General features: G+C 40.7%; 1 protein-coding gene across 1 annotated transcript in view; it reads left to right on the forward strand.

The window, feature by feature from the left end:
- cdk19 (cyclin-dependent kinase 19) overlaps positions 1–22724 on the forward strand; it is an 83908-nt gene that overhangs the window by 37907 nt on the left and 23277 nt on the right. The window contains exons 3-9 of the mRNA XM_050058118.1: positions 27–137; positions 2231–2371; positions 16161–16218; positions 18656–18787; positions 20506–20649; positions 21242–21311; positions 21432–21504. Of these exons, the coding sequence (XP_049914075.1) occupies positions 27–137; positions 2231–2371; positions 16161–16218; positions 18656–18787; positions 20506–20649; positions 21242–21311; positions 21432–21504 (729 nt within the window). The remainder of the gene's footprint in view (positions 1–26; positions 138–2230; positions 2372–16160; positions 16219–18655; positions 18788–20505; positions 20650–21241; positions 21312–21431; positions 21505–22724) is intronic.

Consider the following 22724-nt stretch of genomic DNA (forward strand, 5'->3'; position numbering starts at 1 on the left):
TTACACATTTTTGTTGTGTCTTTCAGCTGTTACGAGAACTGAAACACCCAAATGTGATTGCCCTGCAGAAAGTGTTCCTGTCCCACAGTGACAGAAAGGTTTGGCTCCTCTTCGACTATGCCGAACATGACCTCTGGGTGAGTCTCTATGTGCCACATGGACTGTTGCTACATGCAACAACACGTGTGTACATGATGTAACGTGATATTACCAAAATACATGTGTAAATTTACTGTGTCACATGTTTCTCTCTCACTATAACTGGCAGCAAACTTAACGGCTCTTTCACAGATTAGGTTTCCTGATGTTCAGATGACTTATTTGGCAATATCATTTTATGTGGCTGACACACATTTACCTTTTATTTACTTGTATATTGTCGGCACTGGTTGTGCAGTTTATTTAAACCTAGGCTCAATCCTATTACACCTCTTGCCCCTACAACTTAGCCCCTCCGTTTTGCGCATTCACATCTTGGGGTAGGATACCCTGAGTCTCGTTCAGATAGAGGTGTAGGGCGAAGTGTTAGGGCTACATGAATAAAAAATCGACAGCAAGATGACTGTACAAGCAATGACAGAAATGTTTTTTCTTTGCTAATTAAGATTTAAAAATGACAATAACCTCCATATTATCTTCGCTTAAAGTTGTTTCAATGTATTATGGTCCTTTCCTTTATAACAAGCATGACAAAAAAATGCTAGTATGCCAAAGTCTTGCTAGCTAGCTAAGTAGCTATCTTCTGACTTTTACATTCTTAATGCTGATTTGTGCACGACGGTTCCATATTTTGATATATTTCCATATCGCACTGATTCGCGTTTGATGGCATATGACACATGAAATCGAACTTAAGTCCAGCAGCGAGTTGCTGTGCCTGTTACTGCTCCTGTAATATAAGTGCAGACTGGCAGGGAAGGACCACAGGTTGCTAACATTAGTCTACAGAGCATGGCTAGTGGCCTGCTAATATATATATAGCTGAAGACGGCATTTTGCAATGTCCGATAACACTTGTCATGTCTAAATGCCAGCATACCTGTGAGGTATCAGGTTCTTGAAGGGTTGTCCCATTTCATAGAGGAAGTTTTCAACCACTACCTCTTGTAACTCTGTTCCAAGGGGCAAGGTGGCCCTTGAGAATGAGGGGTATGGGTAAGAATATGAAATGGGATTGGGCCTTAGCATGCAAACATAGTATGTGCTGTACTTTCAGGTGATCTACCTAACTGTTAATCTCTATAAACGTATATCTGCATATGAATGCAGAATCTGTAGGCAACGGATGTCATTTGTAGTCCAAGTATTATTGACCAATCACTTTTGAGGGGGCTTGGGTGCCTGCAAGTAAATAGTCTATGTGGAGAACAAAAGAGGTAGAATGCATGAGCTGAAATGCAGTATCAGAGCACATTCCCTATCATATGATGACAATTTAGCTTTTTATGATCTTTTTTTCTAATTTATCTGCATTCATATACAGATAGCTGATGATTGAGATTATCCGAAATTCGGTCTGGACCTGTCTCAAGTTACTAATCAAACTGTAAATAACGAGCAGTGCCCAGAAGAGGAAGTCTTGGCCCAAATACTCACTGGCTACGTCGGAACATCCAAAATATTGGTCATTGTCCCCAGAGGGTTAAATCATTGTCAGACTAACAGCCAATGGCTTCCTGAAATTGCCTAACTGCAGGCTCAAATGTGAAACAAAGACATTTCTAAATGTGTTCAATGTAACATGAGAAAAGAGCAAGATTAGAACCTTTTCCATATTATTGAATATCCATGAAGATAAATGTATTTTCGCTGGTTTGACATTATCATGTATTCCTTGATAATAGAAATATTTTCTTTACAGTATACCATGTTGGCCAGGCAACATCAGCCATCATCTATATTTTTGCCATCTGTCATACTAAATGTGTCAAATTTACCAAACACACCAGCCAGGACATGGAAATGCTGTTTTATCGAAAAATGTTGGCCTGCCAAAGTGTCTGCTAGTGTTGATTTTCCACCCTGGTATACTGTATACTCAGAAAACCTTTTCTGTACCACTAGCTGCCAATAAGGTTGCACAATAAATTTACAACATGCAGTATTATAGTTTGCCTTCTTTACAAGGCATCAACAAGATGTGGAGAAGCTCTTTTCTAGTGAATGTTGTAGCTATACGGTCAGAACTGACAAGACACAGCTGAGGTGAAACCTTTTCTCTGCCTCGTAGCACATCATCAAGTTCCACCGTGCCTCTAAGGCCAACAAGAAGCCCATGCAGCTGCCCCGAGGGATGGTGAAGTCTCTCCTGTATCAGATTCTGGATGGGATCCATTACCTCCATGCCAACTGGGTGCTCCACAGGGATCTGGTGAGCCGCTATATTAGCTTCATTGCTCCAGTTTCCCTTTACAGACCCGCCAGCTTCAGCACACACTTCATCCTGGAGCGGTTTCCAAAAGGGACACCGCTAATAACGTCACAGAAATACTGTTACCCAGGAGAGGCAGAAGTTTCCCCCTAGCAGCCATGTGCGCTGTCGTGACACATGTTCAGGCAATGGACAGATAAATGGAGATAAAAAGAACTAAAAATACAACAATCAGGCATTGAAAAGGAAACCTAAAAAATAACAGAACTCTGGGGAAGTAATTACATTTTTTGGTGTAACAATTTTAAAGGAATAGTTCTTCCTTCCAATGACAATTTGTATATCAGTTACTCACCCCATGTTATGTTGAATTCATGAAGAAGACTTTTTTCATTTGTATGTGTCCACAGTGAATGATGAATCTACAAAAAGAGAAAATTCTTGATTCTTGAAGTCATAGGGGTCCATGTGTAACAACAGCAAAACTATATCCAAACATTCATTTGCAAACTCATGCAGTATAATCCAAGTCTCATTTATCCAGTCGTATGCTCAGTACTTCTAAAACAGCCTTTTCTGATGGGGAACTGAACTGAAAGTGAAACTAATCTATGCTCTCTTTAAAGCCAGACTCCATTGACAAAAACAGTCATTTTACCTCACTAAACAGGGGCGCTGCTGGTCTACCTCTGCCTCTAATGGTAGACTGTTTTTGTTATTGTGTGACTATGATCTTCTAAAGGATCAGCTCAGATTCACCAAAGTCAGACAATAATACAAACTAACTAACTGATTGAGGCAGCGGTAGACGAGCAGCTCCTGTGTTCAGAGAGGTAAAACTGCTGTTTTTGTTAATGGAGTCTGGCTTTGAAGAGAGCACAGATAAGTTTCACTTTCAGTTTAGTTTTAGATATTTAAAGCAAAAATCCATGTGTTGAGCAAGTACTAAGCATATGACTGGGTCATTGAGACTTGAATTACACTGCAAAAGAGTTTGTGGCAGAGTTTGTAAACAGATGTTTTGATATAGTTTTTCTGGTTTAAAACGCGGACCCTTATGACTTCAATTCATCAGGAATTTTCTCAGTTTTTTGGATTCTTTGTTCACCAGAGGCAAATTTTCTTCATAAATACAAGGGAACATAGTGTGAGTAATTGATGTACAAATAGACATTTGGGGGTAAGGTATTACTTTAAGATTTAAAAGGTAGAAGTTTCAAGATTTTTGTAACTTAACTGCAATTGAAACTGTCAGTAGATTTTTCTACATGAAACCTGTGTCCAAACACAAAAACCTACCTTCAGAAACTTGTCCCTTGCTTGTCCTAATATCAACTTTAACTGCTCTCAAGAGCTAGCTCACAAGTTAACTAGTACGCTCATTTAGCAAAAAAGATGTAAAAAAAAATTTATTTTGGAATCTTCACATACTTAGAAGTATTCCAAGGATTTGTACTGCCATAGTTAAGTTGCCTCGGTGTTCAGTTGTTAAATAAAGCTGATTAATGATAACATTATAATAATTTAACACAAAGCTGGTCAGCTTCTCTCCTAGCTGCTACTTATGCTAATGTTAGCTTCTTTAAGTATGTGTGCAAATCAGGCATTTACATAAAAAAGTGATGGTAAGCAAACAAAATAAATAATTAGCCCACATTCTCTAAACAGAATTAAAAATGAAAACACTGTGTTTGAATTCTGTTGATATCTTTCACCTTGACAGTCCAAACAGAGATTATTCTGTTACGGTGCACCTTGTCTCTCTACCACAGTGAACTCTCCCAACAGCAGAGCTGTGTTATTTCAGTGCAGGGGCTGTTATGTCTGAGTGGGGTGTATTATTATTATGAGTTTGATTGTCTGGAGGAGTTTGATTGTAAAACCTGAAGAACAGAACGTCCTGAACTCTGAATGTTGTCTGACTCTTGTCTACCCTTTAACCTGGCTGCAGCACTCTGATGGTTCCTGTGAGATTCTCTCCACCTTAGTTTTCCCACAGTGCTTTGGTTCAAGGGACATTTCATTCTGTGCAGCTGAGAGTCAGGCTGGAGCCAGAACACAGGGCTCCTCATTGTGTGTCTTGAAATATCGGTTAAGATGGCAGATTGGCAGGAATTAAATCAAAATGGTTGCACGTTCACATCCCCTCCACTAAGTGGAAAAATATCTTGCTCCTAGAAATGTTAGTGCCGTCATTGTTAAAAATAGCTACACTACCCAAACACTACTAGGTAATGCAGTTAAAATAGTGGAATTGCTAACTGCAGCTTAGCTACCCCCCAACACTGCATATGGGCAGATTTAGACAGTGACACACCCTTGGACTGTTTGTAAGAACTGATAGAAATATCAGGCTCAGGTTGTCTGAGTCACACGAATGTAATGTGATAATGGTTGAGTAGATTCATACCTTCCCTCACAGACCAGCTGGACCAATGCATCTAGCTTTTGACCCACTGCTATTTATTTACTTTATATTGTTTTGTGATTCCCAGTGAAGCTTTTGCTTATTAAAATAAAGACAACTGTATTAGCTGAACCACTTAATGAACTTAGTTTTATTACAGCACAGACAAATTGTGTTTTGAATGTATGGAGATATGTAATCGTCCGGGACTGTTCCAAACCAGCACTTTAGCTGCATACAGCCAGTTGGAGAGCCAAGTTGCTAGCAAGAAAGTAGGAAGATAACTTATGGATATTAAAGACACTCGTGGATGGAGACAAGATGAGACTATTAGCCCTTCCTTAGGTGAAGTGTCTATTGGTACGACAAACAAGCAAAACTTGGCAATTCATATTGCAACTGGAGGATTTACCGATTTATGAAGCAATGGCTGCAGCTGTTAGGTTGTCTGAGCTGGACAGAGGGATCGGATCTCTATTGAATCTCAGTGTGGCCACTGGAGACACATTAATACCAGGTGTAAATGTAATCAGGTTAAATAATACAATCTGGATACAAGATGATTTTTAATGCAAAGTGTAAGGGGGGTCAGTGTGACTCCGTGCAGCTTCTTGTGCCTCATTTCCACTACATTTGAATCATTACTTACGCGACATGAGACAGCCAGGGCAAACACGCTGTTTTTAAATAGCTAAGCCACCGTCAATAGTGACCGAAGTTTTCTATTCACTTGACCCAGGTTTTAAAAAAAATGGCAGCCTGCAAATCTACACTGTACATTACATACACAATGCTGCGTAATTTGCAAAGTGCAGAAGTTCCTTAGTTTGGTTGCCGATGAAACGATTCAGCAGGTGTCACATTGAAGATGATGTTGAAGGCAATCGGTGGAGAATATGCCTAAACTGAGGGGGTACAAGCCGCAGCGTAAAACGAAGTAGAGGAGAGGACCTGGTACACAAAGTGTGTCAAGTAGAGACAAACCATGCAGTGGAAATGAGGCAATGGAAAACATCAGATTTGTCACATGTGAGATAAAAAAAACAAACAGAATTGGAACAAATTTGTTTCTCTGATATCTGAGTGTGTGCTGTAAACTCCCACAGCCCATCTGTATGTGGCTCTCTCGCTCTTATCTCTCCCTGCATCTGTCACTCCTTAGTGAGGAACATTTGTGCCTTTGCTTGTAGAGGAAAAAGTATCATTAACCAAACACATCAGATTGTGTGACAAAACTTTAATTTGATTACCACCATCAGTGCTTTGATGACAGAGGATCCAGGGGGAGGCTATTTCTAGATATCACTCAGAGAGAATGAAAGGCTGAGATTATACAGTATGACTGAAATGTAGATCAGCTGTCGGTTGATTTCTGCAAATGCACCTCTAAGTGGATAAGTCGGGTTCAGAAGTCAGAGGGCTGAGCAGTCACACAGTTCAGCCGTCTATCCATCTACAAAGTCGTCCACGCTTATGTAATCCCCTGGCAATCCTCAGCGGTCATGTGGTGGCTGGACATCACATTATGTAAACCTGCAGGGATCAGGGAGCGAGCTTTCACGCTGTCCCTCTCTGGCTATCTGCGGGGCATCTCTGCAGGAAATAAATGTTCAATTTATCAATCAGTGATCTCTGTGCCTTTTTTTTACTCCTTTGCAGCTGCTGTGTAGCAGCGGCAAGAAGGTTGTTGATCTGAAATGACAACATGTTGATTAAAAATGTGCTGACTCTGCTTTGAGAGATTCAGCCAGCTTCAGATGTTGAGTTAAGCAAGACATTCCGAGAACTTGACATCAGAAAGTCCAGTAAGTGACGAAGGGCTGGGGCTGGGTATTGTTTAAAAAAATATAATACCAGTACTAGAACCCTTAAAATGATACTGATTAAAATACAGTACTTAATTCGATACTTGAATGGAGTTCTGTGCATTACAGCCATGCTAACCTTTTAGTGGCATCATGGCACATTGAACTGTCAACTCCGTCATTTCACTGCACAACAGACGGATGTAGGATGCAGGTGCTGGTGCTGTGGGAGCTCTATGGTGGGAACAGTTGGTGAGAGTCCACCCATACAAACATTGTGATAGGGCTACCTGTTAGCATCACTCAGCTAATGGTTATTAACACATTTAACGACAAAGTCAAGCCATTTCGGTGTTGGTTTAAGGTTGTTGGGACCGTTTAGCTGCTTGGTGTTGGATGTTAGCTGCTGCTGTGCAAGCTCATGCTAACCCAGTAGATGTCAAACTGACTGTTCACTGGGAGAGGAGTGGCTCCGGTGATGGCAGCAACAGAAAGTTTTCCGCTGGGGCGTTAGTGGCTTAGTGGTAGAGCAGGCGCCCCATGTACAAGACTGTTGCCGCAGCGGCCCGGGTTCGACTCCAGCCTGTGGCCCTTTACTGCATGTCGCCCCCCCCCCGGTCAGTTCTCCAGACTCATGTTTGTATTGCTTGAGCAGCTAATTTGTTTATTGGCTTGTTCTGTCACACCAACAATTTACTCAAAGGCCAGAATATATTCCGGGCTTTCAACTAATTCCAATGTAAAGCCTTCCATCATAATACCTGACGCTGAGGGCAACCAATGTAGTATAAAGAGTGAGGTAGGTAGGTCAAACAAACACAGGACTTTCATTCAGGAGACTGCAGTTTGTGTCCAGTGTGAAACCAAAAGACAGTGTTGTTTTAACGTAACGTTACGGAATTTACGTATGGTCCTTGCGCACCGACATCACCTTCGAGACAAGACGTCACGTTACCTTAGGTAGCAAACTTTCTTATTTAAACACAAAACATGACCTTTTTCAAAACCTTACCAAGTAGTTCTGTTTCCTAAACCTAGCCACGACCATTTCACAACATTAACCACGTCACAAGGTGTTTCAGCTGTGTGGCCTGGTACTGTACTCCAGTAATGTATGCCTAGCTGTCCCACACAGTCAGACTGCAGCAACACAGGACAGATGCTGGTGCTGCTGACCTATAAGGATTAGGCCCAGGGGGAAATACTGTAAATGAGTGCCCATGCCAGACTTGTTACAGTACTGCTGTATGATGATGCATCAGTATTTGGATGTTAAGAATGTAACACATTTCTATTTACCAGTGATTAAATGTCACAGTAATGAATTATGAGTATTATACTCTGTGGCCTTATAACAGGTCATGGTTCCTGTCTCTGTTTTTACCGTAGACAATCCACTGACATCATTCACCGGTGCATGATTCCAGTAGAGGGGAAAGCCCAGAAATTCAGTTGGGGTCAACCAGGTGGTTTGAGTCCAGCATGAGACCAGGCACATGAAATGCATGTGTGCATAGTAGCTGTTACAGAGTTAGCGATGCTGGTCTTCGATAGAAACAGGTCTGTGCTACAAGATATGGAAAAATTAGGTGCTATGTGGTTAGCGGATCAGTTTTAGATGGTGCAGAGAGGTATAGCAGAATTAACCACAGTGAGCTGTGAGTGGAGAGCAGTGGCTGACAGGCTCTCCTGTGGTTTATGTGTGAACCAGCACACCTCTGACACATCATCAAATTAAACAGCTTGTTTTTGCCTTGCTCCGCTGTGCTGTGGAACATTTGCATCATGCTGGCGTGGCTTGAATGGCCACAGTTGCTCATGGCTCAGCTCGATGCAGTTATACCCACCTGTATCATATCAAGTGCATAACATCAACGATGGATCTGTTCTATACAAGTGTCCCAGCAGGTCATGACGCCGACTACGTTTACACGCACAAAATATTCCATTTTTGGTCCTACTCCAAAATAGACAAGATTCCGACTAAGTTGTTTACTTGTCAAGTGAAAATAAATATTCTACTGATATTCCCATTTACATGCAGCCCTGCATACTCCAATTAAAGTGCCATTTTCTTGCCATTACATCAAAATGTCTCCTGTGAGAAAGGCCTTCAAAATAAATGTAATGTAATGCTGTACTATGTTTTACTGTATCAGGGGATTACATTCTACACTTTGTACAGCACTATTGAACACAGGCTCTTTGTAAATTTGTTCATATTGTAATTTGTTCTACATTTGGATAAAAAAAAAGAAATAAAAGGAGCGGGAAGCCCCGTCTTCTTCACAACAACAGAAAATCTCCCACAGGGCCCGTGTGCTTGTTTTGCTCCCTGAAGGTCACACCATGCTTATCTGCGCACCAACTCTTCCGGCCCTTTATAACTATTTTCATTGCAGCCGGATGGAATTCTCCATTGTCAGACTGTATCTGACTCTGCACTGATGTATTGCAGTTAGTGCTGTTATTTTGCTGTCTCATTGCCAGGGCTTCCTGCCATTGTAGCTGACGAGCTCCCTAAATTCTCCCCTCTACAACTGCTCCTTTTTGGTCCTTGTTGTTGGTCAGATTATCATCTGTGTGCAGGTGCTTGGCTCTTTGTCAAGTCTTTGTACGTGTGAGTGATAATAAATCAAAATAATGTTTATAGTGAGCATGTTGCTGCTTTGCAGAAAACGCCCGCAAGGCCTCTTATTCCTTTCATAGTTTATATGAAAGCTATGAGTATGGCCATGTTGTGCTGTTCATACATGTGAGAGGAGGAGCATGTAGACAGATCTGCAGCTGTCTGTTCAGCTGTGTTGAAAGGCGCCCCCACCAGCACATCTTTCATGGTCCCACTACATATGATGTTACATAACTGTGTGTTTGCGCTGGTGTGTAGCATGCTCTGTGTCTCAGCACCGCAGGTACCAAGCATGTGCTTTGCATTGCACCACTGCATATAGCTCCCATCCCCCCACTTGTCCTGCCATTCCTTTGCTCCTTTCTCCCTGTCCCACCCACCACTACCCACCCCCACACCAGAGGTGCTTGGCATGCCTCCCTCCCACCCCCAAGCCCCCGCAAGGCTTATGTAACAGCCTCTAGCCAGAGCCAAGCCCACCGCCCTGCATGGCTAGCTGAGTCAAGATGCTGACTTAGCAGCTCTGCAGGCCAAAGCAAAAAGCATCTCAGCGGACTATACCAACAATCACTGCCAAGGGGGGGGGGGGCATTACTGAAGGTGATCGGTTGTAGCAGTAAATCCAGACTAACGTATATGTACTGTACTGCTTGTGTACAGTACAGTGTGCCTGGCTGTCCCATATAGTCAGACTGCAGCAGCACAGAACAAATGCTGATGCTGATGAGCATCACCTTCACATTATGTGCATGGAATATGACAACAGTTATAATAAACAATTATTGGGCTTTACATCATTATTATTATTTTTGATTTAATTAGTATGGATACACAATTTTATGCCAACAATGACAGGCTATGGCAACACATGTCTTTTATCGCCTGGAAAGCACAAGGTCAGGTACTGGGTGATACTCTTGTCTTGTGCCTATTCTGTGATAACTTTCAAGGGTGCAGAGGCAGGTTGCATCTAATGTTGCTAAGCGTCCATAATCAGCATTGTTTCATAGTTTACTTATCAGAAATCCCAAGTTTGGTGCTGATCTTTTTCCAAGCATTGTTTTTGTAAGTGTGTATTGGGGCCTAAATTATTGTTCCTAGGACAGAGTGTAAAGCTCTGGATGTTGCAAAAAAACCCAGCATGTGAGTGGTCCCTAACATCATCCCAAGGAGAAGGGTGTTTGTGCCTGTTTGTCCTTCCTTAGACAAGATATGTAACAAAACTGAGGTCATCAAAGGATTTATGTCTAACATCAAGACCAGTGCAAACAAAAAAAACAATCATACTGTGATTATTTTAATGATAGTGTGATCAGAATATGAATTGCAGTTTTAGTGGGAATGGTAACTTTGCATTTCTTTTTCACTGAAAAAATGATGGTGATGTGACTTTTGCGGGAGTCTGTACCAAACAGGCATGTTTTTGTGTGAAGTGACTGATAATGTCAGCAGAAAATTTGTCAGCTGGGGCATCTCCGATGCACCACAGTGCTTCATTTGTAATGGTATGTCGTGACACATTACCTGCATTGTAATTGTAATTGTAATATTGTAAGAAATTATTGTAAGAAACTGAAGTTATCTGTATGCTCTGATGTCTTTCAGTTCTGTTCAAGAGAACGTAATGGAGCCAGATAGACTGCTTGTAACTCATTGATTGGGCAGTTTTGATAACTCCTGCATTATCAGTGCTACATGGACCCATAGAGGAGAATCAAATTCATGACTGACACCAGGTCATGCAGCTCTTTACTAATACTTAAATGGGTATTTATCTTCTCTGGTGTCACAAAGAGCTCACTAAGATATCATTTGTTATTTATCAAAAGGCAGATGGATCTCACTTTTCATAAATAATGACAGACAGAAGTACTATGAAAAGGAGCTTGTTGTATTGTCATAATACAGGGGAGGTACTGTGTGGTTGTTACTTTTTATTCAGTTTTTAATGAGGATCTGCAAAACATACTTGTCTCACTCATACAGATTCTTCTTAGACAGTTCGTGATCAGCAAATGGATCGTGTGAATGTAATAGTAGTTTAGCTTCTGAATTCATTCTGAAATCACGTCTACAATCACACAATGCTATGATTGTTCCAAGAACAAACAGCACCAGAAGGTTCAATGGTGTTCATTATGTCTTTAGTTTCTGATAATGACTTTAGTTGTTCTTTTATCTTAAACATGTGTTAGGATGTTACATACCTTGACATGTTTCGGCAGAAACCTGGTCTTCCTCAGAAGTGTCACTTGGTGGTGGTTGTGACGCGTCTTTATCAGCTGATCTGTCAATCAGCCGATATTACGGGACGGTCACGCCACTCAAGGCCAGAGTCATACACACCAAGGACAACAAATAACAGCGCTTGAATCAGGGAGGCTGTTGAAATAAGGAAGCGGGGCCCAGGGACATTGAACAGGGACGAGGGGGCATGCATGCTCTCCCACACCTGGAGCAGCATCCTGGAGAGGCGGCGGACGGACGGCAAGTGGCGTGACCGTCACGCCTCCCTAATATCGGCTGATTGACAGATCAGCTGATAAAGACGCATCACAACCACCACCAAGTGACACTTCTGAGGAAGGCGTAAGTTTCCGCCAAAACATGTCAAGGAATGTAATATCCTAACACATGTCTGAGATAAAAGAACAACTAAAGTCATTAAACAGCACCAGAGTTCAGCTGAGCCAAGACCCTTCATTTGAACTGGTCAGGATTTGATTTTTAAACCCAGTCCAGTTCAAACTACAGCTTTCACACTGGTCTACATGAGCTCTGAACCAGAGGCAAAAACACCAGAGTTTGTCTGAACCAAACTTAACAGGTCAGGTGTGACAAAATACCACCTGTAAATCACCTTTTTTTTCCTAAAAACTTACAATTTAAAACACCTCCACATAAATTTAAGTAGCATGCAAGACTGTTGTGTTGTGTGAGAGTTTGTAAACGGATGATTCGATTGCTTTAGTAGATGTAAACAAAAGCAATGCTCTAGAAAAGACGTGCAGATGCTTCGCCACAACACGTGTCAGCGCGATCTTTTAGACAAGGTTTAGAAAGTCAAGTAGTCGAATTATCTAGCTCAGCCTGCAGACCTGCACATAAGAGCCGATGTGTTTTTAATTTTGACTGTACCAATTCAAAACTGAGTTTTTCAAGTGCACAACTGCTTTAAAGTGCATAGGTTGTTAATGGCCCTGCTGGTGGTGGCATTTTGGTTATAGGACAGCCTGTTTATCAACTTGCCCAAACCGTTGTATAAGTGCGCCTCTGGCTCCTGAACTGGCCCAGTTTTTTTGAGACAAAGGTTTTTAAAAGGGGGGCATGTCCCTGAGGATTGACTTACCAGTCCTCAGTGGGATGGAGGCTGTTTATTTTCCCTCGGCTCCTGATCCATTTACGAAACTAACCAACTGTAACTGATTGATTTCACCGGATGAATTCAAAAGGAAGTCCCAATTTGGTGCATATTTAAAAATAACACGAGGTCATATCTGAAACACTGAGTGTATTTCACCATAACATCAGCAATATTTAAACATATTTATTGTCACTGTTTTCCACTCTGATAAGCTGTTTCACTTGTTTAGTCCCATTTATAATTTTCTTTTAATCTCTAACAAACAGCTCCTCAGCTGTTATGTTTCATGCTCATTTAGCACTTTGAAGAGACACTGACACTCACTCAGGTCTCTCACAGAACAGTCAAGAGCTAATAACTGTTTTTCAAACAGTCAATATGAATAAGTTCAGGCCGGGCATATTAATTCAGTTAAGCTTGTTTAGAATTTGAAAGAGGAGCTGGTGAGGCTGAACTCCTCTGGCCTTTTAGAAGACGTTTGTCTTTGTGTTTGCCGTTCACGGCGTGTCGTGTTGTGGGCGTGAATAATAGACCTCATTATTAGCGCTGTTTCTATAGCAACGAGACGTGTTTGCCAGGCAGATCTGAGTCCGCCGAGCCAGAGGGTTCACACTCACACAGATACCCAGGGAGAATCAACAGACTGTTTGTCGACAAGCAGATTCTGCATCCTGCTGCATGAGAAGGCAATTGTAAAGTTAAAAAAACATTTCCCTCAGATGTGCAGCAGTGTGCCTGTTTATTTGGTAACCCTGAGTAAGTGAGTGAATAACAACACAGGTCTAACAACCCATAGTTATACATAGGAAGGGTCATTAATGTGATTAATGCAAGCCACTGACCCTTCCTCAGTCCTACCCCTTTTTGCTCTGTGCTCCAATAGAGTGCTGCAGGTATTAAGTTTATTTATATGCCAGTTCAGAAGTTAGCTCCCCCCTGGTTACCTTGACAAATACTCTATGGGATTTTTCCATTGGATTTTGCATTGTTGCAGAAAATATGATCTGTGATAAACACAAGTTTATGATACATGTTTTGGTGAGCAAGATAATCTTCATAAATGAACACTACTTTTATAATTTTTGAAGCATAAATGCAATCACCGGAAGTAAAAAGCTAACATTAGGCTATAAACATCTAGGCCTATATAAAAGTCACATGACTTCAGCATCGCCACCATAACGAGGTTGTGAAGCTGTGTTCAGTGTGATGATGTTCTGTTGTCTCATTTAGCCACTTGTTAGCAACCGTTTTTTTTAAAAGACACATAAAGGCTTCAGAATTCACAAGTAGGGGATTAACTGACGTATTTTTATGACATAGAATAAAGCCTGAAAACCTCTTAAGCTTGTGTTTATCAGTGACTTAATTTCAGGCATCTAGTCAAAAATCCATTGACCTTGAGATGAGGGAACCAAGAGTGCTAAAATGCTAACTCGTTTTAGAACTCATTCCTGCAGTACTCTATCACAGCTGAGTAAAACTGGTAAGCTACAGAACCCTGGTCAGCTTCCGTAGATATGCTACATGCTAGGCTTGTCTATGTTGAAAATTAAACTGAATTTTGAAGATGGTTAAAAGGTGTGGCTTAGGGACCTGTAAAGGTGAAACTCGACACATTACGTTGGTGTCACAGTCTTCACAGACAGATTATGCTTTATATAGTCACATCTTAAGTTAGCTAACGTTTGCAAAGCGCCAGCTAACTAGCTACATCGAGAGGACCAGTGGTGTAATGGCAGTGGTAATTGATGAAGCGGGTGTACTACTAGGTAGATGGGTAGGTTACCAAGGAGGTAGTGGGTATACTCTCCTATATATTCCAATGGCTTTTTGGCTGATCTGGAGATATTCTGTAAACAGTCAGAAAAAAGCAGGTATACGCCATGTATCTGTGTACACCCTCCACTACAGCACTGAAGAGGAGGTAGCCTAATGTCAGATCATCAACGTTCGCCTGTGGTAATGTTTAAGAGATCTGGAAAAGAACAGATATTTTGGTTGCTGATATATTTTTGATATGATGTTAACCAGAACAAGGCTAACGTTCCTTTGTTTGTATTATCTCTGTAAGGCTGCATGTTGCCCCAAAGTAAATTTTGGTTTTATTTTTTGTATATACACGAATGTCTAGCATCCCATCATGAATATCCTTTCATCACATACTGTAGTCCTTGTTTGTCAGCTTCTTGAAGTTTAATTGCCTGATGTCCACAGACTATCCACGAACACTGCGGCATCCAGCCAAATGGAACCAACCTTGCCATGTTTCTTTTTGCCAATCTCGTCCAACCTAGCACCTGTCCCCCTCTCTCATCATTCTCTTTTCCTGCAGCCACAGTTTTCAGCCAACAAGTTTTGATAAACCCAGTGTGTTCTACCTGCCTAGCACCTAACTGCATTCAAACAAACAGACTTGGAGACTAGCTGGTGAACACAATGATCTATGTTAGCAGTAAAAGAGCAGTTAAAAGAAACAACAAACAACAACAAATATTGGACTTACTGTAGTCAAATCCACAGAAACTGTGCTAATGTTGCTTTAAGATGTGTACATACGTTCAAGGACTTTTCCTAAAAGCACTCTATAAGATATGTCAATATTGCTGTTTGTTCCGCTACCTGAAGAAAATGTAGCTGCAACTTTAATCTTTTTAATAAAGTCCTTAAAGGGACAGTTCACCCCCAAATCAAAAATACATATTTTTCCTCTTACTTGTTGTATTGTTCAATCTAAATTGTTTTGGTGTGAGTTGCAGAGTGTTGGAGATATCGGCCATAGAGATGTCTGCCTTCTCTCCAATATAATGGAACTAGATGCACCTTGCCTTCTGTGCAGTGATGCAGTTGGCTGCTGTAATTGGGTAGAAAGAAAATAGTTGTTACATTAAATTGCTCGCCACAAGGTCTGTGGATTATCTTGGAAAGAAACATTGCTGTTGAGTTTTTCAAATGTATTATTTTGGTGCTTTGAGCACCACAAGCTGAGTGCTATCTAGTTCCATTATATTGGAGAGAAGGCAGACATCTCTACGGCCGATATCTCCAACACTCTGCAACTCACACCAAAACAATCTAAACTGATAAATAGCTCTACAGGTAAGAGGAAAAATATGTATTTGTGATTTGAGCTGAACTGTCCCTTTAAACAGAACATATAGGATTGTACGTGCTGTGTTTCGTCAGACCTTTCTTTAACACGACCGTCTCCCTTTCATGTCGGTCAGTGGACTCGCTCAGCTTTTACTTCCACAAGCATCTTTTTGTTTGTTGTAAATTCCCCACCCAAAACCAGATGTACATGGCAAGGTGCTTGTGTGTGTGTGACCCCATTCCTGTGTGGGCTCATGACCAGATGCCATTAGAGTTTTAAGTGGCAGTCTCACAAAATGGCTGATTGACATGCTCATGTGGTTCAGTAACGAACAGAGCAACAACTACAGGCCACTGAACATGTACATGCTCAACATTTCCCTGTTGTTACTTATTGGACTTGTTTTTAAAACTATTGTCCCATGTGAGTGTTATACTGGAAGTGTTAATGGCTTGTATCACAGAATCTAACATTTCTCTGTCTCCTGCAGAAACCAGCCAACATCCTGGTGATGGGGGAAGGTCCTGAACGAGGAAGAGTTAAAATCGGTGAGGAATCTCTCTGTGATTCAGATTTGTAAATTATACAGATTATAGACTGTCATAATGACAATGGATCAATGGGGCCTTTGACTTGTTTGTCCTGTAGCTGCAGTGTTTAACCTTCTGGCTGAGGAGGTGACAGGGAGCTCTGATCAGGGCTGTTGCATAAGCCAGCTGGCCAGGGGACTGTTGAAGGGTAATGCTGCAATGCTGGAGTCTATTTATAAAACCTGTGCACACAGTCATGGTACCAAGTTATTGTTTCAGTGCAACTAGATCTTCTACTTTCACCCACCAGGTTAACAGAGTATTATAATTTGTTTTATATTTTATTTTATTCCTATATTTTATGTCTTATATTCCAATTAGATTTTGTTCCACCGAAGTGATTTCTCTTCAAACCTATTTTCATTGTGATTGTTGAACATGACATTAAAAGAAGTTGTTCATCTGGTGCTGTTGAGTATTTCCCAGCTGTCACCGAGTGACTTAATACACAGAGGTGCTCCAACAACTTAAGTTCAAGAGATATGTAGCTCATCAAACAGCACTCGGCTTTATTACCTCAGGCTTTATTATCTTTTATTTAGATACGCATGCTCATGATCTGAGGACTCATATTCAAAATGGTCTGACCACTTCATATAAAGGAAGGAGGGAAAAGCCTAGCTTTCTCTGGATGACTCAGTTTTCGATTTCATGCTGAAGTTCTGAGCTGTTACTTCCTGGCAGAGAAATGCACATTCCTTAAAACCAACGCCTGTATTTACCAAACGGCTACAAGTGAAGTTCTGGACTCAAGTTAATGATCAAAGTAAAACACTAACAAACTGAAGAATAAAAGCTGTTTATGAAATGTCTCTTATTACTGTATTTAAAATGCCTTGATATTGAAGACTATTAACACAGAGTGAAAGGCAGTTATTAATTTCAAAGAATCTGGTAGATGTAGGGAAACATCAGTCGAAAGCTGATCTTAATGACTGCTTTACACTTCACGGTAAAAAGGAGTGAGTCACTCTGTAAATATGTGATTCTCCACTTTTACTTCAGAGCTCTTTACCCTTGTGTAGAGGTGTAGTTCTCAACCACCATCTAAAAGGAATTCCAGGGGATCCCCAGAAGAATGGGGAATAGTTAATTTTCACTATTTAATTTATTTATTTGAAGTAGAGAGGGCTTTTTGAAATGGCAGAAAACATAATTTGTTAAAAATGTTCGGCACACTAGCTCGCACCAAGAAATGTTAACAGGCAAATAAGAACGGCCCAAGAAAGGTTTATTTGCACATTAAGGAAACATGCAATCTAAAGTAAATACAGGAGAACAAATGTGTGTTGTCAAAAAAAGTATGATAATCATAAAAAAATCTCTCCTAGATTTCCTCACTTAAAATGACCGAGAACCCTGCATGCACTGATCAGTATCTTTAACAAAGTCTTTACATAGTTTCTTGGTTTTGATGTGGATCGAATGTCAGTATGTGTTTGAAGGGTGGATTCAGGGTGAATTTCAGGAGGAAAGTCCAATAAAACTTTTGTAAACGTTGGGATATGTAGTCCAGTTCAGAACACCGGGTATCTGGATTAGATAATCTTGAGAAGTTTGCATCTGGATCAGTGTGATCCAGTCCAATGTTGCTTTGAAAAATTGACACAGAAGTAAGATGGATTAGCTGAGCCTGGGTAGTTCAACAAGGGGTCACAAATCTGGATCATTCTGATCCAGATCAAATTTTTTCAACAACCAGGCTTGGGAGTTTATAAATGAATTAAAATGAATTATTGTGTCATTGACAAGAATTGGTGCATTCACTGAATTCACTACACAAGTGAGCCCAATATGAGCAAGAGTCATAAGAGTGACTCTTCTAATCAGAGGTTTCACTTCCTCCACGTTCATCTCCTCAAATGTAGATGGCAACTAGCTTTTGAAGCCTTTTCCTAATTATATATAACGGCCCAAATCTTTTCAGATGGAGGTCCCTGAAACAAAGTGTTATCGAATGGACGTCCAGGATCTTAAATAGGGGACCTTGATACGAAAAGGTTGAAAACCACTGCTTCAGAGGCCCCTGAAGTGTGCTCAGTAAAAGTTCGATAGGCCTTTAATGTCATTTTGCAAACAGAGGGATGTTGTACTATCTCAGTGAGATATGACGCTCGTCTCAGTTGATTTGAGCTGGGGGGGTTTTTTTCCAGCTTTGACAGCTGCACGTGTTTCCTGCCTTTCAGGTTTAGGTGTGGTGTTTGTACTCTGGCCCCTGACGCCATCATTATCTTCAGTCCGGATCTTTGACAGATTAGCATGTGTCAAGTGCTCTCTGAGATGTTAGGAACCTGCAGCCCTGAGCGTAGGGCCAGCCTGCGCTCCATTCATACCTCCCTCTGATAGTATCTTTGTTTTACTTTCTTCCTCTGTCTTCTCTACATGCCTCCTGTAGCTGACATGGGTTTCGCCAGACTCTTCAACTCTCCCCTTAAGCCGCTGGCGGACCTCGACCCTGTGGTAGTGACCTTCTGGTACAGGGCCCCTGAATTGCTGCTGGGGGCCCGGCACTACACCAAAGCTATTGGTGAGTCTGGGGTCACATGTACAACGGAAACCACCATGTGTCCATATGTGTGCAAACATACAACTCTCTGCACTAACTCAGAACTTTGATCCCTAAAGGTGTGATAGAGAAAGGTCAGGTATAAAAACTGTCCTGGTGTTTAAAGGACTTGTCCGACAATTATTCGCTCTCTTGTGTTAGATGAGCAGACTAATACCATTTATATGAGAGTGACACCAATCTTCTCAACACACTCTTCTCTAACTCTCTGCAAGAAAACATACAAGGTTATTTCCTCAAATTACTAACTTGTGCTTTAGATATTCCCTAACTTTCCTGGTTCAGATTAGTCTAGATGTCTAATCCAATTCCAGTTTATCATTTAATTTCAAATAATCTCAACCTACCTGTTTTATAACAAGCTGATTCCCTTAAATGTTAGGAGGTGAAATAGAGAAAATAAGATGTCACTCTTTGTATTATTGCACTTTCATTGTTTATTTATCATTTGATTAAAGGATTACTTTACCCACAAAATGATCATTTGTATATCAATTACTGACCCTGTGTTATGCTGACTTTATGAAAAAACTCTGGTTTTCTCCACAGTGAGCGGAGAATCCAAAAACGGAGAATGAATAGGAGTAGGGGGGGCGGGGGGCAAAAATGTATGAAAATATCAGTTTACAAGTTTACAAGTTTGCACATGAGTATACCCACTGTTGTTAAAAGTGATGTCTTTTACCTCAATTCAGCACAAATTTTCTCCATTTTTGGATTCTTCGTTCACCATGGAGGCGAATGAGAAAAGGCAAGTTTTCCTAACAAATTCAACAAAACACAGGGTGATTAGCTGATAGAGGTGGGACCAAGTCATTGTTTTGTAAGTCACAGGTAAGTCTCAAGTCGTTGCATTTAGGTCACAAGTCAAGTCCAAAGTCAAGACTGAGAATTCCCTAAATCCTGAAAGTCCTAAATCCTAAACAAGTCATAATGCGCTCCTCACCAAATGTAATGCCATTTTAACAACAGAATGATAATACATAAAATTTACAAAAATCACTTTATAATCTTTGAGCTTGGGGTAAAGTATCGAGTACTTTCATGTCGAAAGACTCAAGACCAAATCATGAGTCATTATTAAAGTCTAAGTTGAGTCGTATATCTTTTTTTAATTTGTCGAGTCATCAAATTTGTGCCTTGAGTCTGCCTCTTCTGCCAGGGAGTGTCCTGGTCGAGATGGGCAGCAAAACAGGGACAGATAATATTGCAAAAAAACATACGTAAACACAGCAGCAGACATAAAATATAAAGGAATCGGGGCTAAAAAGAATAATGGCAAATAGTGGCTCTTGTTAAAAGCAATAACATTATTTAAAATGAAAATAAATGAACATGTCAAGAGAGGGTAGAGACTCTGAGTGAAGTTCGCCTTGCAGCTCATGCCAAGCTTGTAGGGTGTGAAAGGGGGTGGCGGATTTACCCAGCTCTGTTAGGATGGCTGAGACCATGACACACACACCTCGCACACACACACACAAACACTAACACCTGTAGAAAAGCGTAGGTAATTATAAACCTCTCACATAAAACCCTTCCAAAAGAAAAATTATCTTTCATTTATTGCAGGAACTATGCGCTGGAGCAACCTTAAGATCAATCAGACTAAGTGACATCTGTGTCTGTGTGTGTGTGTGTGTGTGTGTGTGTGTGTGTGTGTGTGTGTGTTCATGTACCAGATATTTGGGCAATTGGCTGCATCTTTGCGGAGCTGCTAACGTCCGAGCCCATCTTTCACTGTCGCCAGGAAGACATCAAGACCAGTAACCCTTTCCATCATGACCAGTTGGACAGGATATTCAGCGTCATGGGGTTTCCCGCAGGTCTGCACACAATACACACAACTACACACTGACAAGGTCACAGCCTGTGTTAGCCTGATGACCAGAGGTTTGTGTTGTCATCTCACTACTTTTTAAACGAATGTGATTTTATTTTTATAAAAGTAAATATGTGGATTACAGCCAAAGCTTCATCATGCCCCCAAGAGATTACATAAAGGTACCCTGTGGAGATTCCTGAAAACAAACAGTTCTGTTTACATTCACTGTGTATATATTAGCACATACCCTACAGTTGTAACAGACATGTTGAGTACATTTACTTTTAAAACACTTGCAAAGCATCTGCAAATATTCCCTCAAAGCGTCATAATAGTCAAAAACTCCACAATGTACCTTTAACAAAAGTAAAGTATGAAGCAATAAATGATATTAAACAATAAATATTCTGACAAAAAACGCAGAATTCTAAGGTCATAATTATTTATTTTTTTTTATCTACAATGGCTTTAAAAGGCCATCTCCACTACCAAAAGTGGTAATGAAAAACATAAAGTCTTATACATATACTTGATAAAACTTGTTGTATGCTTGTGGATTTCTAAGTTTGGTTGTTTGCCTTTATATTCCACAGATAAGGACTGGGAAGACATTAGGAAGATGCCAGAGTACCCGACACTGCAGAAAGACTTCAGGAGGACAACGTGAGTGGATGCTGTGATGATCTGACCATGATCAGAAACTCATAGAGCAATAAACAAAATATGAGATACAGTCAAATTGCTTTTTTTTTAAGTGTATTATTGTGTTTTCTCCTCTAACAGGTATGCAAACAGCAGCTTAATCAAATACATGGAGAAGCATAAAGTCAAACCAGACAGCAAAGTTTTTCTCTTGGTACGTACAGACACATCTGGAAATGTTGAAATGGACAAAATCTGTTCTTTTGATTTTCAAAGAAATCGTTGGGGACAAACTTGTGTTGTCTTTTGGAAGTTTGCAAATAGTGTTTACCTGCATCATGACTAACAACCCTGAGGTGTATGTGAGAGGGATATGTCATAGTTTACAGAGTAAACATGTGGCAGCCGTGTTAAACTTTGCCTAAATGACACACTGGCTTGATTGGTTAAATGTTTGCTGTGTAGGGACAAACTTTAACCCAGTTTCACAGCAGTCTTGATCAGTCGCACATTCTCTTTTTTCATTGGGTGGTCCAAACATTACAACAACAGATTGTAAGTATGCATGTAGTATATTTTATTAGTTTGTCAAATTTATTATATTATTATTTTGCAACAAACATTTTCCAGATGAAGAAAAGTTCCATTTTAATAATACAGTTCAACTATACATTAGCATAATCAATGCTTCTAGAAGTGCCATGTAAGAATGTGTTAAATTCATAGAAGAAGAATTTCATACTTCAGGTCCTGCTCTCAGAAATCAGCAGACAAGAATAGAATGAGTTTAGCAAAACAGTAGAAATGATTAATGGTATAGCAGAGCCATACTGTGACAGACACACAATAGGTGATGTTACACTGTTAAACCGCCCACACATGATCAGTAAAACTGCTCTGCGCTGGCTGTGCCATTGTTTTCCAATGAGAGAGTGTTGGCGCCCAAGTAGGAGGAAGCGCTACCCTTTGCATGGCACTCTGCTCTAAATTGCCACTGAGTGCTGCATTCAGAGTTTTTCTTGACCTTGTTTGCCGCTGACCTTTCAACCAATGAGATAACAAGTGCATGAGACGTAGCCAGAAGCAAAGGCAACACATGCAAGTAGGGGAGGTAGAGAGTGATGGAAGAAAAACTCATCCTCTCCCCTAAACTCTAAAACACAACATTAAAAACATACCACGAGGGAAGGTAACGCATGGCAAAATGTCAGCAGTCAGATGGGGCTACTGTGAAGTATTCATGGGAGTTTGCCAAAAGGCATGTGGGACACTCGCCAATACAGAAGGTATGGAAGAAGATGCTCTGGTCATATAAGACTAAAAAGTGAACAGATATGAACAGATACTCCAATACCTGCTGTGGAGCTATGGCGTTTTTGGCGGCGGCCCTCTGTCTTGGCAGGTTTGTTGTGGTGCCATATGTGCCATATTTTT

Source organism: Epinephelus moara, chromosome 12, assembly GCF_006386435.1.
Source record: "Epinephelus moara isolate mb chromosome 12, YSFRI_EMoa_1.0, whole genome shotgun sequence".
NCBI classification, from domain to species: Eukaryota; Metazoa; Chordata; class Actinopteri; order Perciformes; family Serranidae; genus Epinephelus; species Epinephelus moara.